The sequence below is a fragment of the Leucoraja erinacea genome, chromosome 35 (genome assembly GCF_028641065.1).
Source record: "Leucoraja erinacea ecotype New England chromosome 35, Leri_hhj_1, whole genome shotgun sequence".
Taxonomy (NCBI): Eukaryota; Metazoa; Chordata; class Chondrichthyes; order Rajiformes; family Rajidae; genus Leucoraja; species Leucoraja erinaceus.
The window spans coordinates 2175232-2189817 of NC_073411.1; the positions used below are offsets into that span (position 1 = coordinate 2175232).

The 14586-nt window shown below is 44.8% G+C and overlaps 1 protein-coding gene and 1 non-coding gene across 2 annotated transcripts in view; both read left to right on the plus strand.

The window, feature by feature from the left end:
- rnf122 (ring finger protein 122) overlaps positions 1 to 2795 on the plus strand; it is a 42624-nt gene extending 39829 nt beyond the window's left edge. Inside the window, exon 6 of the mRNA XM_055662013.1 lies at positions 1234 to 2795. Coding sequence (XP_055517988.1) covers positions 1234 to 1348 — 115 coding nt within the window. The 3' untranslated portion in view covers positions 1349 to 2795. The remainder of the gene's footprint in view (positions 1 to 1233) is intronic.
- An 8620-nt stretch (positions 2796 to 11415) lies between these two features.
- LOC129713446 (small nucleolar RNA U13) lies at positions 11416 to 11517 on the plus strand. The gene has a single exon (XR_008726246.1). It is a non-coding gene; the product is annotated as a small nucleolar RNA U13 (small nucleolar RNA).
- The last annotated feature ends 3069 nt before the right edge of the window (positions 11518 to 14586 follow it).

Sequence of the window (14586 nt, forward strand, 5' to 3'; positions counted from 1 at the left end):
CTAACCAAACTCCTATAAAGCTGCATCATTGCTTCCTGGCTCATGTATGCAATATCCTGACTAATGAAGACAAGCATACCATATGCCCGCTTCAATTAGAATTATAATGTTTAAAAGACAATTACACAGGTACATGATTAGGAAAGATTTAAAGAGATATAGGCCACATCCATGCAAATAGGATTAGCTTAGCTAAGTATCTTGGTCAGCGTGGGCGAGTTGGGCTGTGTCACTATGAATCCATGACTACCAACCTGCACAAACTGGAGCATCCGGGGAAAACCCACACAGGTGCAAACTCCACGCAGACAGCACTGGAGGTCAGAATCGAACCAGGGTTGCTGGAGCTCCGAGCAGCAGCCCCATTATTTGTGTCGTTGTGCCACCCCTTGAAATTTTAACTCTGATTGTCTCTGATGAAATACGGATTATTTTGGAATATTTCTAACATTTTTATTATTCCCAGGATCTGCATTATGCACTGGCTCTGCCTGGGTACATGTACAAAGATACACTACCTATACGGTATTTTGTACAGTACAGGCCTTTTGTTGGTGTTTCACGTAGTACACTGCTGAACTGGCTGTACATGGTCATAAAGATCATAAGGAATAAGATTAAAATTAGGCCATTCGGCCCATCAAGTCTACTCCACCACTCAATCACTGCGGATCTATCTCTCCTTCCTAACCCCATTCTCCTGCCTTCGCCCCATAACCTCTGACACCTGTACTAATCAAGAATCTATCTATCTCTGCCTTAAATATATCCACTGACTTGGACATATCCAGATTCACCACCCTCTGACTAAAGAAATGTCTCCTCATCTCCTTCCTAAACGAACGTCCTTTAATTTTGAGGCTACGACTAGTCCTAGACTCTCCCACCAGTGGCAACATCCTCTCCACATCCACTCTATCCAAGCCTTTCACTGTTCTGTCTGTTTCAATGAGGTCCCCTCTCATTCTTCTAAACTCCAGCGAGTGCTGACCCAGCGCTCATCATAGGCTAACCCTACTAATTCCTGCGATCATTCTTGTAAACCTCCACTGGACACTCTCCAGAGCCAGCACATCCTTCCTCAGATATGGTGCTCAAAATTGCTCACAATATTCCAAATGCAGCCTCGTAGAGCCTCTGCATTATATGTTGCGTGTTGTACAGTGGCGTGTTGCCTGTATCCAGCTCTTTGATGCCTGCTCTCACTTTCTGATGTTCTATGGTTTTCCGCAGGTGTCTGGTGAAATGGCTGGAAATCCGCTGTGTCTGCCCGATGTGCAACAAACCCATCGCAGGGGCACCGGAGCAGCAGCAGGCAATCGGCACTCTCCTGGACGAGCTCGTCTAACACGTGTTCAAGTTGGAACGCGCAGCGGAAAGTCAGAGCACCCAGGAATCGAGAGAGCTTGCTAATTTTATTTTGTTGTTAGACTTGTGATGGGAAGTTTTGGAGCGTGAGCAGATCTGAGCCCCACACCATGTGCTGCAGCACCCATGAAGGAGTGAGTTGGGGGGGGGGGGGGGGGGCTCCAGTTAGACCTGCCTTACATCTGCTGAGGAACGGAACGTTTCCAGCCTTTCAGTTTCATGACTAAGCTCCTTAATTGCGAACGGCAGGGAGACTCTTGGTGAGTTGCTGTTCACACAAGCCAAAGGTCAACGGCCTGTGCTGGCTTTGCCGATCGCCACTGTTGCAACAGTTGAAGAAGCTGCACTTGGGCAACACCGAGGGTGGAGAGGGTCCCCATCCCCACCCCCATCCCCACCCATGCATGTGGACAGGGGTCGGCTTGGAGGTGATGCTTTCCATATATTGATATCTGGCTAGATTCACACGTACACGGCTGGATAAGGCACAAGCAGAAGCATAAACCGACAGGCACTGCATAGCGAGCACACAACACTGTACTTACACTGCACTTCCTACACCTTGCTGTACACATTGTGCAGCATCTCATGCTGATTCATTCACCTCCCATGATGCAGGGCTCTCAATGTGCTTCCTTCATCTCAGACTTACCCAGTGCATATGGAGCGAGTGCCAGAGCCTAGGACTATTGGCCATAAAGGGCTAGATATAGTGAAATCTGTTTACTATCATTTGTTCAATGTGATTTTCTATATTTCATACCTGCCAGAGATCATGAGTTGGAATGGTTGTTATAAAAATGCATGCATCTACAGTATTAAACAATTAACTATCACCAAAAAAACCCCACAAAGTGCTGGAGTACCTCAGTGGGTTAGGCAGCATCTCTAGAGGACATGAATAAAGGCCGGACCCGAAACGTCGCCTCTCCATGTCTTCCAGAGATGCTGCCGGATCGGTTCAGTTACTCCACCACTACTTGTTTTTTTTTTGGAGTTTCTTAATATCTACAATGAACCACCACCAACTGCCTGACACCAGTGAAAGATATCCCTCTCCCTGGCAGTTTCATTTAGACTGATACATCTTCTTCACACACGGAATTAAAGGTCTTGGTCAGAGAGACTGTGAGATCAACTGTGCAAGAGGTTTATGCTGTTGCACAGAGCTGGCTGGAAGTGTATTCCTGAGCTCACGAGTAGAGCACATTTGGAGCCTGGAACATAGTTCACCCTGCAGTTATTTACCTGCAGTGTTGCACATTCAGGTGAACTCTTCCATAACCATGCTGTGCATTACGTGTCTTTTTGTTACCTACTGGCACGACTGTTTTGTACATATTTTAAATAAACACTTTGAATCCATTCCTTTTACGAAGGATTGAAATGCATTGTAAAATAATTTTAATAAATATTTGCTTCCAGTGTACCTCTCTGTTCTCAGTGTATTTTGCATTGGGTTTATAAACCTACTAGACTAAGTGGGACCCGTTGGGTCTCTGTCACACGCGAGGCCTGGTCCCCCAACGCAACCCGTTCCCCAATGTAATATTCCATCACTCACCCTTTCCCCCAATGCAACCCGTTCCCCAATGCAATATTCCACCACACACCAGTTTCCCCCAATGCAACCCATCTTCCCAAGGCAATATTGCACCACTCTCACATAGCCCTCAACTTCGCAGGCACGGCTCATTTTCCCTCATCCCCAGCACTCCCTCCCCCTCCTCTTCACCCTCCCTCTTCTTTCCCCTCTCCTCCTCCCCTCCCCAATCCCTCCCTCACCTCTCCCTCCCTCTCCTTTCCCCTACCCTCAATCACTCCCTCCCTCCATAACTCATCTCCCCTCCCTACCCCCTCCTATCCCTCTATTCCCCACTCCACACCTCCCCTGATGGGGTACTGATTTTAGATGAATAGCCATGATCATATTGAATGGCAGTGCTGGCTCGAAGGGCCGAATGGCCTATTCCTACACCTATTTTCTATGTTTCTATGCTTAAGTATAATAATAATAATAATAATGTTTATTTATATAGCACTTTTCAACAAAACCAGTATTTGAACCAAAGTTCTTTACAGAGATTGATTAAATTAATTGAACAGATCAAATGTCAATATATCCATACAAAACAAAAAAGAGAAAAAAGAAAAAAGACACAGAACAGTACACTATAGAAATCAACATGAAACGTCCCCCCACAGCAGAATTCACTGTGAGGGAAGGCAGTAAAAATATCCAGTTCTCCCCCTCATAGTCCACCCGAGGTCGGGTTCTATACGTGGCCTCCTCAGCCAACTCGATGTTCTCAGGCCGTCTGCCGCGAAGCTGGATCATTGGCGTCGGGATGGCAATAAAAACTCGACCACTTGATTTTGAAGCATTCATGCATGGTGGAGGTATAATGTAGTCATAGAGTGATACAGTGTGAAAACAGGCCCCTCGGCCCAACTTGCCCACACCCGCCAACATGTCCCAGCTGCACTACCTGCTTTTGGTCTATATCCCTCCAAACCCGTCCTACCCATATATCAGTCTAACTGTTTCTTAAATGTTGGGTTAGTCCCTGCCTCAACTACCTCCTCTGGAAGCTCGTTCCATACACCCAACACCCTTTGTGTGGAAAAAGTTACCCCTGAGATTCCTATGAAATCTTTTCCCCTTCACTTTAAATCTGTCCTCTGGTCCTTGATGCACCTACTCTGGGCAAGCAACTCAGTGCATTGACATGTATGTGTTTCTAATGCGGGTTTTAGATTTCTCGAAAGTAACGCTTCCACAAGCATATACCCCCTTTATTAATGTCATGGTTTGATGATTCTAAATTCAAATTAAAATGAAACAAACGTCAAAACGAGAACGCATACTTTCAAAATACCGAGCAAAACATAATTTGTATGACTTTGCAAAATCAGGAAATGTTATGATTATTTCTTGTCCCTTTTTCCAACTACAAACAAAAAAAACACATTATTGAAATTATAACACATTTCATATAACACATTTAACAATTCTTTTTGTAAAATTCCCTATACCGTGAAATACACTGGCATCGATCTGGGAGGGCAGGGGGTACGGGATATATCCCCCCACTTTGTGAGGTGGGGGATGGGCTGTATTATTATCCCCCAGTTTTTGGAGGTTGAGCAATAACACAAATAATAATCACCTGCTCTTAAAAATACTTCAAACAAAAAAAAAAAACATTGAAATCATACTTCTACAATGCACCCCCATCCCCCCATTCGGACGCTCCGCTCCCTCGCCGGTACCCCCAAGGCCGGTGATCAGTCCCCCCACATTCAAAACTGCCCCGGGGCTGCTGAGATAGACACTGAAGAAGGGTCTCGACCCGAAACATCACCCATTCCTTCTCTCCAGGGATGCTGCCTTTCCCCCTCAGTTACTCCAGCTTTTTGTGTCTATCTTCTGTTGTTTTGTAAGCTACCCAAGCTGAATATAAGGTGCTGTTCCTCCACTATGGGAATTGGAAATGCTTAGCAACTGGGAGATCCAGTAAGCCTTGGTGGGCCGAGCCCAAGTGTACAATTTTGTATCCAATGAGCTGGCTCTCCCAAGGCCCCTTATGATCAATTCTTTAAGAGCAGCCTTCCATGTGGAACTTTATCAATGGTGTTAGTGAAATCCATGTAGACATCTACAGCCCTCGAGTACCTTCTTGGTTAAAATATCTCAAATTCGTGAGATATGCTCCTAGAGACAGAACCATGCTGACTATCCTTAATCAATCCAGATTTTCCTGTATATCTTATCCATAGAATCCACGACAGTTCCTACGTACTGCAGATGTTCGGTTTGCTACGGTATTTTTAGTCGCAGCCCTTCCTAAATAGAAACACAACATTAGCCACCGCTTCAGTCTTTTGGCACCTCTGTGTTTTACAATGATTCATCTTGTCTCGGCCAGGCCCTTCACAATTTCTTCTTTCACTTTCCAGTGTGCTTAGATATATCTAATCAGGTTGTGGAGATTAATATATCTCCACACATTTTAAAATGTCCAGCACCTCCTCTTCCTTCATGCCAACTATCCCCAAGTAAAGCCCATTATTTTGAGTTCTGAGACATTGCGGAGTTCATAGTCTTCATGTTCTCTGATGGTAGAAGCAGAGGAAATATATTCATTGAGGACTCGGCCCATCTCCTGCGGCTCCACACACTTGTGTCCACATTGGTCTTCAGAGGCGGTCCTATTCTCTCCCGAGTTACTTTTTCTTTTAATATACTTATATATTTATTTGGATTATCCTAATCTCTGCCAAAGCTATCCCATTCGCCCATTTTCCCTCCTGATTTCTTTCATAAGTATATCCTGCATCACTGATACAACTCCTGATATTCACTTGATCCCAACTCCCTGTATATACCTGACCCATGTCTCTTTTACTGATCAGAGCCTTCATATCTCCTGTCATCCAGGGTTTACTAAGCCAGCCGGCCTTTCTCTTCACTCTAACATGAACCTGCGGACCTTGAACTCAAGAAGAAGGGTTTCGGCCCGAAACGTTGCCTATTTCCCCGTCTGAAGAAGGGTTTCGGCCCGAAACGTTGCCTATTTCCTCCGTCTGAAGAAGGGTTTCGGCCCGAAACGTTGCCTATTTCCTTCGCTCCATAGATGCTGCTGCACCCGCTGAGTTTCTCCAGCTTTTTTGTGTGACCTTGAACTCTTGTTATCTCACGTTTGAAAGCCGCCGACTTGTAAGACCTGTTTGCAAACAACCTACTCCAATCCAGGTGGCGCCGTAGGCGATAGCAGCCTCGCCTACAATCTGTTTTGTCTTTTTGTCATTTTTGGTATTTTTAATGTTTTAAAATGTATGTGTTCATGTTCACTGGTTTGTTTTATTTAGAGGATGGGGGCGTGTCGGGGGAAACTTTTTTTTCAATCTCTTACCTTGCGCAGATGTGATTTCTTTCCATATTGTATCTCCGGTCGCTCTGCGGCCTAACATCATGGATCTGGCGGCCTTGCTCGAGACTGACTTTATGCGGGGCCGTGGACTTGCCATCGGAGCCTGCGATCCCTTGCCTGGGATCGACGCTCAAGCCGAGGCCTGCGAATTTCAACATCGAGCAGCTCGCAGTCTCGGGGAGAGACTGGTGTCAGGAAGCTCCAAGATGCAGGAGGTTCGAGCAGCCCCGACTCGAGATACCCAATTGTCCGGCGCGGGGGAGCTGAGAGCCCCCCGATGCGGGAGCATGATCGCCCCCGACAATGGAAGGTTTGAGTGCCCCGACCGTGGGAGAACAAAGAAGGGGAAGCTGTGGTGGATGTTCATCTACAAAATGTATTTGGGTGACTGGTTGATCTTTATTAGTATGACTGTATGGCAATCTGAACCTTAATTGGTACATGTGACAATAAACTCACCTTGAACCTTGAAGCTCCTGAATAACACTGTTGAAACTTGTCTTGACACAATTTAAAACTTTACCTTGTCGACCAGTTCTGTCCTTTTCCATAACTATTTAAAAACTTATAAAATGTTGTCACTGCTTCCCAAAGAGCTCGTCCTCCGACACTTCAGGCACTTGTCCTGCCCTGTTTTAAGTACATCAAGCATTGCCCTCTCCCAGTTGCACCTTCTGCATATTGCCTGAGGAAACTTTCCTGAACACATTTCATAAATGACACCCCATCTAACCCGGTAGCATAAAGGACAGATGGTGTGGCAATGTCCAGCTAACAGGCCCAGGCCCACCTTCACAACACCAGGGACAGATAGAAACTCAACAGGTACTGACACTTAGTGCGCACGTGCTTTGGCTCTACACACAGCCTAATGAGCCACACACGAAGGTAGCCATCAGGATGAGGGTGATGTTGGGCATGCTGACATCTCTGTTATCTGCTGACATGCATTTTGGCCCATCTGACCCCCAGGTGAAATGGAAGACAGCCCGGGTGATCGCTGTGGCACAGGAGCGGGCCGACAGCAGCCCTTAAGAGCACCTCACCTGAAAATTACTTCCCCGTTATATAGAGGGAATGCTGCTTCCACAGACCCAGTCTTCTCCTGACCTTGGCCATCCGCTCCAGCCAATTCTCATGACAAGCCTCAGTCCCCCTTGAACCAGATCACCAGCACATTCAGGAATCAGGTTTGATGGTGAAGGGGACAGAAGATCGGTCGGGCCTGTTGCCAAAGACCATGGCCTCGCTCTTCCTGCGGTTCACCCTGGCTCCCGTTGCCGGCTCAAACTGGTCCCAGATGCTAATCAATCTGCGGACTGACCCTGGATCCGAGCAGAAGACGGCGACATCGTCCATGTAAAAACGCAATTGTCGTCCGTCTCCAGCTCCAGTTCCTTCGTGTAGTTTATCACGACTCTGCGCACGTCCCACAGGTGTAGTCACCAGGTGCCCTTGATCTTTTACATCCTGCATGAGGAACAAACGACTGCCCCCACAGCCATTGCAACTGCACTAAGACTGGAGAAGAAAATTAACAAGACCTCACCTTATCTTACCTTCACCCTCTGCTCTGTCTCCTCGCCGAAGCCTCTTGAGCCCAAGCCTCAGCTCTTACCCTCAATCACAGCACTCCACCTCAGGAACAGCCACTTCCACAAGCAACTACTACAAAACGTGACGGTGGTGTTGCCAGATTTGTCCTATTTTTTTTTAGGTTTCGAGACATAGTTTGGATACAGGCCCCTCACCCCCTGAGTCCATGCCAACCACCAATCACCCATTCACACTAGTTCTTTGTAATACCATTTTCTCATTCACTCCCTACACAGTAGGGGCAATTTACAGAAGCCAATTAATTTACAAACATGCACATCTTTGGGACGTGGGGGTAAATAAACCGAAGGAAACCCACGAGGTCACAGAGAGAACATACAAACTCCATATAGACAGCACCCGAGGTCAGGTCACTTGAGCTCGGTTCTCTTGTTCTGAGGCAGTGGCTCTCTCAGCTCGGCCACTGTGCAGCCATAAATAGGCCATAAAACTGTGACTAGAACATATCTTGGTAATATTCCACATGGTTGGATAGATGCTGTTGTGCTGTAAATACTGGAACAACTTGGCCAGAAGTAGCTCTGGTTCTGGAGCCCAGGTATTTTGTACTTCAGCAGACATGCTAACTGGTCCTGTTGTCATTATGCGCTCAGCCAATTCTTGACACCATGTGGAGTGTGCAATTACCAGAGTCGCTGCCTCAAGAGGCCCACACTGCCCTGGCCACGCTCTCATCTCACTCCTGCCATGGGGAAGAAGGTACAGGAGCCTGAAAACTGTGATGTGATGTCCTCAGGCTATTTAACACTAAGGAGCAGCTTGAACTTCCCTGCATCCATCAAGGCTATTTAACACTACGAGATGTGCCTCAAATGGCAATGCTCGCTGAACAAACAAATTATAGACTCATTAATATTATTTTTGTTTAAGAAGGAAAAACTGTAGATGTCCCTGGTGGAAAATCGAAGGCCTCTGGGAAAACTCCTTGCTGGAGATACTCAGCAACGGAGGGTTTGCAGCAGCATCTATGGAGCGAAAGGATGATATTTGCAACGTTTCGGGCCGAAAGTGCGTTCGGCCGAACGCACCCCATCTTCAAACCCTCCCGAACCAAGTAGGATGTTTCAGCCCGAAACGATCCTCGTGCCTGATTTCCTTCGCTCCATAGGCGCTGCCTGCTGCACCAGTGCTGAGGCGTGTGAGACCATTTCTCAGAGAGCATTTTTGTTTACCTATTTATACTTGTTACGTCCTCGGATATTGCTAAAGTCCTATTATTGTTTTTTTGATGTTTTTTATGTTTGTAGACTATTAATGTTATTGTTTAAGAAGGAACTGCATGCTGGAAAATAAGGTAGACAAATATATATCAGCGGGTGCAGCAGCATCTATATATATCTTATACCCTATAGGGTTTATGTCCGAATCTGTATATCCTTCGTATAGTATGTGAGTATGTGTATATGCTGTGTATACACACACTGATTTTTTTGTTCTCATTTATTGTACAGGTATTGTGTACTATGTTTACATATCTGTTGTGCTGCTGCAAGTAAGAATTTCATTGTTGCATCTGGGATATATGACAATAAAACACTTAGCTTTCTTGGCTTTTGGATGGAATGAGCTGAGGATGGGCTTCTGACTGGTGTGGAGCCCCAGGACTAAGTCGAGACGGATCTTTGCTGCCTTTGGCTGAAGCTGACTGTAAAATTCTCAGTGTTGTCCTTCAACTCTTGATCATTGCGAATATTTCTAGAGCCTCCTGCTCTTGTGAGCTGATTAGTCCTCCACCACTTCCCATGACTGCATGTGACAGGAATGCAGAGCGTCAACGTAATCTGCTGGCCCTGAGATCATTTGACAGTGCTCTGTTAGTTTAATGTAGTTTATCATTGTCATGTGAACTGGGATACAGTGAAAAGCTTGTTCTGCCTGGTACCCAGTCAAATCATACCATGCATGCATGCATATCATGCAGTCAAATCATACCATGCATGCATACAATGCAGTCAAATCATACCACGCATGACTCCAATCATGCATGAATAAGCAAGTGAAAGGATTGTCAGTAGATCCATTCTGGGGCAGCAAGCAAAGTGTTGCCACTTTCCAGTGCCATGCATTTCGTTGTAAATCACATAGACCTATGAATCTGAAAGACCTATAAGAAATAGGAGCAGAATTAGGCCATTATGCCCATCGCATCTGCTCTGCAATTCGATCATGGCTGATCTATTTTTCCCTCACTGGCACACAATAAAATGCCATCGTATAATATCGTATCATATTCTCCTGCCTTATCCCCGTAGCCTTTGACACTGTTACTATTTGTTTAATTCCTTTGCCACTGCCCAATTCCAAATCCTTCCCTCCCTCTGTCTACAGAGGTACCATGTTCAGTTACTCTCTTTATCAGTGGAACTTTTAATTCTCCAAATCTTAGCTGAAGGAGATAGGCAGTTTGTTTTATTTCCTCACTCTAAGGCCCAATGTTCTGGACTTATTTCCACGATGCATCTTTGAATCAAGCAATCAATATACAACTAGGAGTAATGTAGAGAGTCAAGTTGACGTGCAAACCTGTACATTTTTGGCATGTGAGTGGAAACCTGGAGAAAACCAGTGCAATCATAGGGAGAACATGCAAACACCAGAGCGGCACGGTGGCGCAGCGGTAGAACTACTCCCTGACAGCGCCAGAGACCTGGGTTCGATCCTGGCTACGGGTGCTTCTCTGTATGGAGTTTGTACCTTCTCCCCGTGACCTGCGTGGGTTTTCTCCGTGATCGTCGGTTTCCTCCCACATTCCAAAGACGTACAGGTTACAAAATGCAAATTGTTCGTAGTGCTCGTGTTAATGTACGAGGATTACTGGTCGGTGCGGACTCAGTGGGCCAAAGGGCCTGTTTCTCTAAACTAAACTAAGCTGTATCTCTAAACTAAACTAAACTAAACCATGCACAAACAGCACTGAAATCTGTTGAATATTACCAAAAGTATTATCTTTTTAATTTTTTGACTATTACTAGAAAATAAAAATTCTCATCTAATAATAACCTCCCTGCAAAGGGAGGTTAGTGTTTATCTTAGACTTCCATCAGCCCTATTGGAAACAACTTTATTTAAGATATTTTAAAGCCCTCAATCTCTTCAGTCATCACGGCCAAACATCTGCTATTCCCTCATTTAAAATGCTTTAAAAAAATGTTTTTTTCCTCGCTCTCGTCCCTCTAATATTGCCTTTGCCTGTTACAGGCGCCATATGAATGAAACTCAGGCTTCTTGCATTGTGTTGGACCAAGTATTGTGCGGATACAGGCGCTCGAGTTATCATTGGGCGCCACTGTATTCCGTCATGTAACTATTTGCATAATCTAACAGCTCGCTTGTAAGTTGTTTTTAATGAACAAGGCAGGCAGAATATCGCCAGCGTAATTCGAATAAATGACGAATTTTCGAAAATAAGCATTTTTTTAAATTGATTTTGTTCTTTTCACCCTGACCCTAAAGGGGTTCGGCTTCAACATGCTCCAGCTCACAGTGAACTTCGTTGATCCTTTCTGGTTCAGAAACATGATGAATGGGTTTGCTCACGCGCATGCGTGACATGTGCCGCCCTCTTTCGTTACGACTAGGGCACAGCACCCATCTGACTTCGAACCTTGTAGTGCATCTTGTTCTCGGAGGGGGCAGTGTTGCAAGTTGGGCTTGTGGCTATCCTTTGCTACTCAACAGTGCTGATCAAAGATTATAAGAGGATGGTATCGTGATTTTGAAGTCACCAATTGAGAGATTTTCCTCACAAACCTGTGGCCACCCGGCCCATCAGCAATCTCCTTTCCCTCACATTGACTTCATTAGCCACCTCGGAATCCATGAAACTGGAATGACAGCAGGTCAACGTCGATCCTGAAGGGCTGTCCAAAATGTTGTCTGTCCATTTTCATCAACACATGTGCCCGGCCAGCTGTCCTCCAGCACTTTGTGTTTTGCTTTCAGAGGAAAGAGAAATCCTTATTTTAAAATACTCCGTGCAAGATTAAGATGCATGGAACCAATGGTGACTGGGTAATTTGGATTCATAACTGGTTTACCTAAAGTCGACAGCGAGGTGTGGTGGAAGGTTTGGTTGAATTGGTGGAGTTGCGGACAGTGAGGAAGGCTATCAAAAAATACAGTGAGATGTATATCAGCTACAGAAATGGGAGGAGAAATGGCAGATGGAGTTTAATCTGAACAATTGTGAGGTGTTGCATGTAAGGGGAAAAAAACCTTGTGAGGTTGAATATAAGGGAAAAATTAATGGTAAGATTCAGCAATGATGTGCAGAGGGATCTTGGTGTGCACGTCCTTAACCCCCTGCAATTAGATAGTGGCAACAAGGTGTGAGGTATGCTTGCCTTCATCAGTTGGGGCAATGGGTATAAGTGTCAGGAAGCCATGTTGCAGCTTTATAACATTCTAGATAGGCTGCATTTGGGGTATTGTGTACAGTTCTGGTTCTCCCATTACAGGAAGGATGTAGACAAAAGTGCTGGAGAAACTCAGTGGGTGCGACAGCATCCATGGAGCGAAGGAAATAGGCAACATTTCGGGTCGAAGAGCCTTCGAGGGTGCAGAATGCTACATGGATTAGACAAACTTGGATTATTTACTCTGAAGCATTGAAGGGGAAAGTTTAAAATTTTGATGCTGATATGATAGTGGAAGGCGGAGCAGTGGAGAAGCTGATATAACAGTGGCTGCCACCAGGTATCACACGAGCAAAGATCCTATAGCGAGCAAGATAGATCACTCGACGAAAAAGATGTAGTACGGCCATGGGCAGATTCAGGGGTAATTTTCCGCCCCATTTCTATAACCGGCTTCCGTCTCCGCACCAAAGATCCCATAGGACACTATGGAACCCGTCTGAAGAAGGGTTTCAGCCCGAAACATTGCCTATTTCCTTCGCTCCATAGATGCTGCTGCACCCGCTGAGTTTCTCCAGTTTTTTTGTGTACCTCCATAGGATACTAGTGTGGAGACGGAAGCCGGTTACGGAAACATCCTCATAAAAATAAAAGTTATTTGGCAAACATTTTCTCCCCATTTTCAGGATTATAATTTATTAACACAAACTGTTCCCCCGCAATGTTGTTTACACTACGAGTCGGGTTGGGTTCTTCTTCTATGTAGTTTTTTTTGGCGGTTGGCAAACAACTTTTTAGTGTATTACCGCCACCAACTGGTATGGAGTGTGGATCAAATAACATTATAACTTATATACTAATAACCTATATTTTCCGAACAAATTGGTTACCCTGAGAAAAAGCAATAGGATTTGATAGCACTTATATGAATTCTTTTGTAAAATATCTATTAAATCAAATTGTACTTTTTCTTTTCTGAATCGTTCACTCATTTGTCTTCTTTCTTCCTTATACCTCTCACAATGTATAATGACATGCTCTATTGTCTCTTCTTGCCCACAGTATTCACATCTGCCTGTATTATGCTTGCCTATTATAAAAAAACGGTACTGTTCAGACCAGTGTGTCCAAATCTGATTCTTGAAATTACTGTCTCCTCTTTTCTGTTTTTTCCTGCAAATCTAATTTCTCCCACTTTCCTCTGGACTCTGTAGAACCACCGTCCTTTCCGCTCTTCCTCCCATTGCTTTTGCCTCATCTTTCCTTCAGTCTTTGCTTAATAATGTCTTTAATTTCAGTTTTACCTGTTAATACTTAAATCAATCTTACTTCTTTTTGTTACCTCTTTTGCTACCTTATCTGCCATTTCGTTTCCTCTAATGCCAATGTGTGCTGGTACCCATAAAAATATGACTGTAAGTCCCATCATTTGAATTCTGAATAGTGTTTGTTGTATTTCTATCAAAATGTCTGGTCTATTGTCTGAATGGCTGTGCTGTAAACTCTTTAGTGCTAAACTTGAATCTGAACAAATAACTGTCTTTAAAGGCCTAGTATCCTCGACCCACTGTACCGCTAACAATATTGCAATAATTTCACCTGTGTATACTGAGACCTCATTATTGATCCTCTTCCCTACTTTGAAGTGAAATTCTGGTACAATAAATGCTACAAATTAAATTAAGGGAAGGTATCCCACGCCAGGGGGCCACATGAGTGGCACGGGTGGGGGACATTATTTGTGGAAGTGAAAATGTCAAATGGGATTTTCGCACTGTAAACACTGTATATATTTATTACTTGGACAGGGGCCACAGAGTGGCACGGGTGGGGGACTGTTTGGTGAAATTTGAAAAATGTTAAAAAATTGTACTGAAAAAACTTGTATAGTCTCCGAAAATGTCGGATGAATTTTGTTTGTTTGAATGGTTCAGGAATTGTATATATTTATCAATGAATAAAGTCTATTTTGAAATTTAAAAAAATAAATGCTACTCCTACTTTATCTGCTGAATCTTTTGAAGGCCCACGTTGTTCCCGCTCCGTTGTGTCCAACACGTCAGCCCGTCGCGTGTAGCAGGCGTGGTCTATCGGCACACGTGGGCGGGGGAGAGCTCAGCTCTCGCGAGCAAAGATCTTATAGCGGAGCAAGATAGGCTACTCCTGCTAAATGCAATGGACTGACGTGTAGTACGCTATGGAGAGGATCATGGGCATTTTCCACGCCCATTTTAGCAACCTGAGCCTACCGACCCGACTCGCACTGTAATCAATGTTGCGGGGCAACAGTTTGTGTGGGTCAGATTCATAAA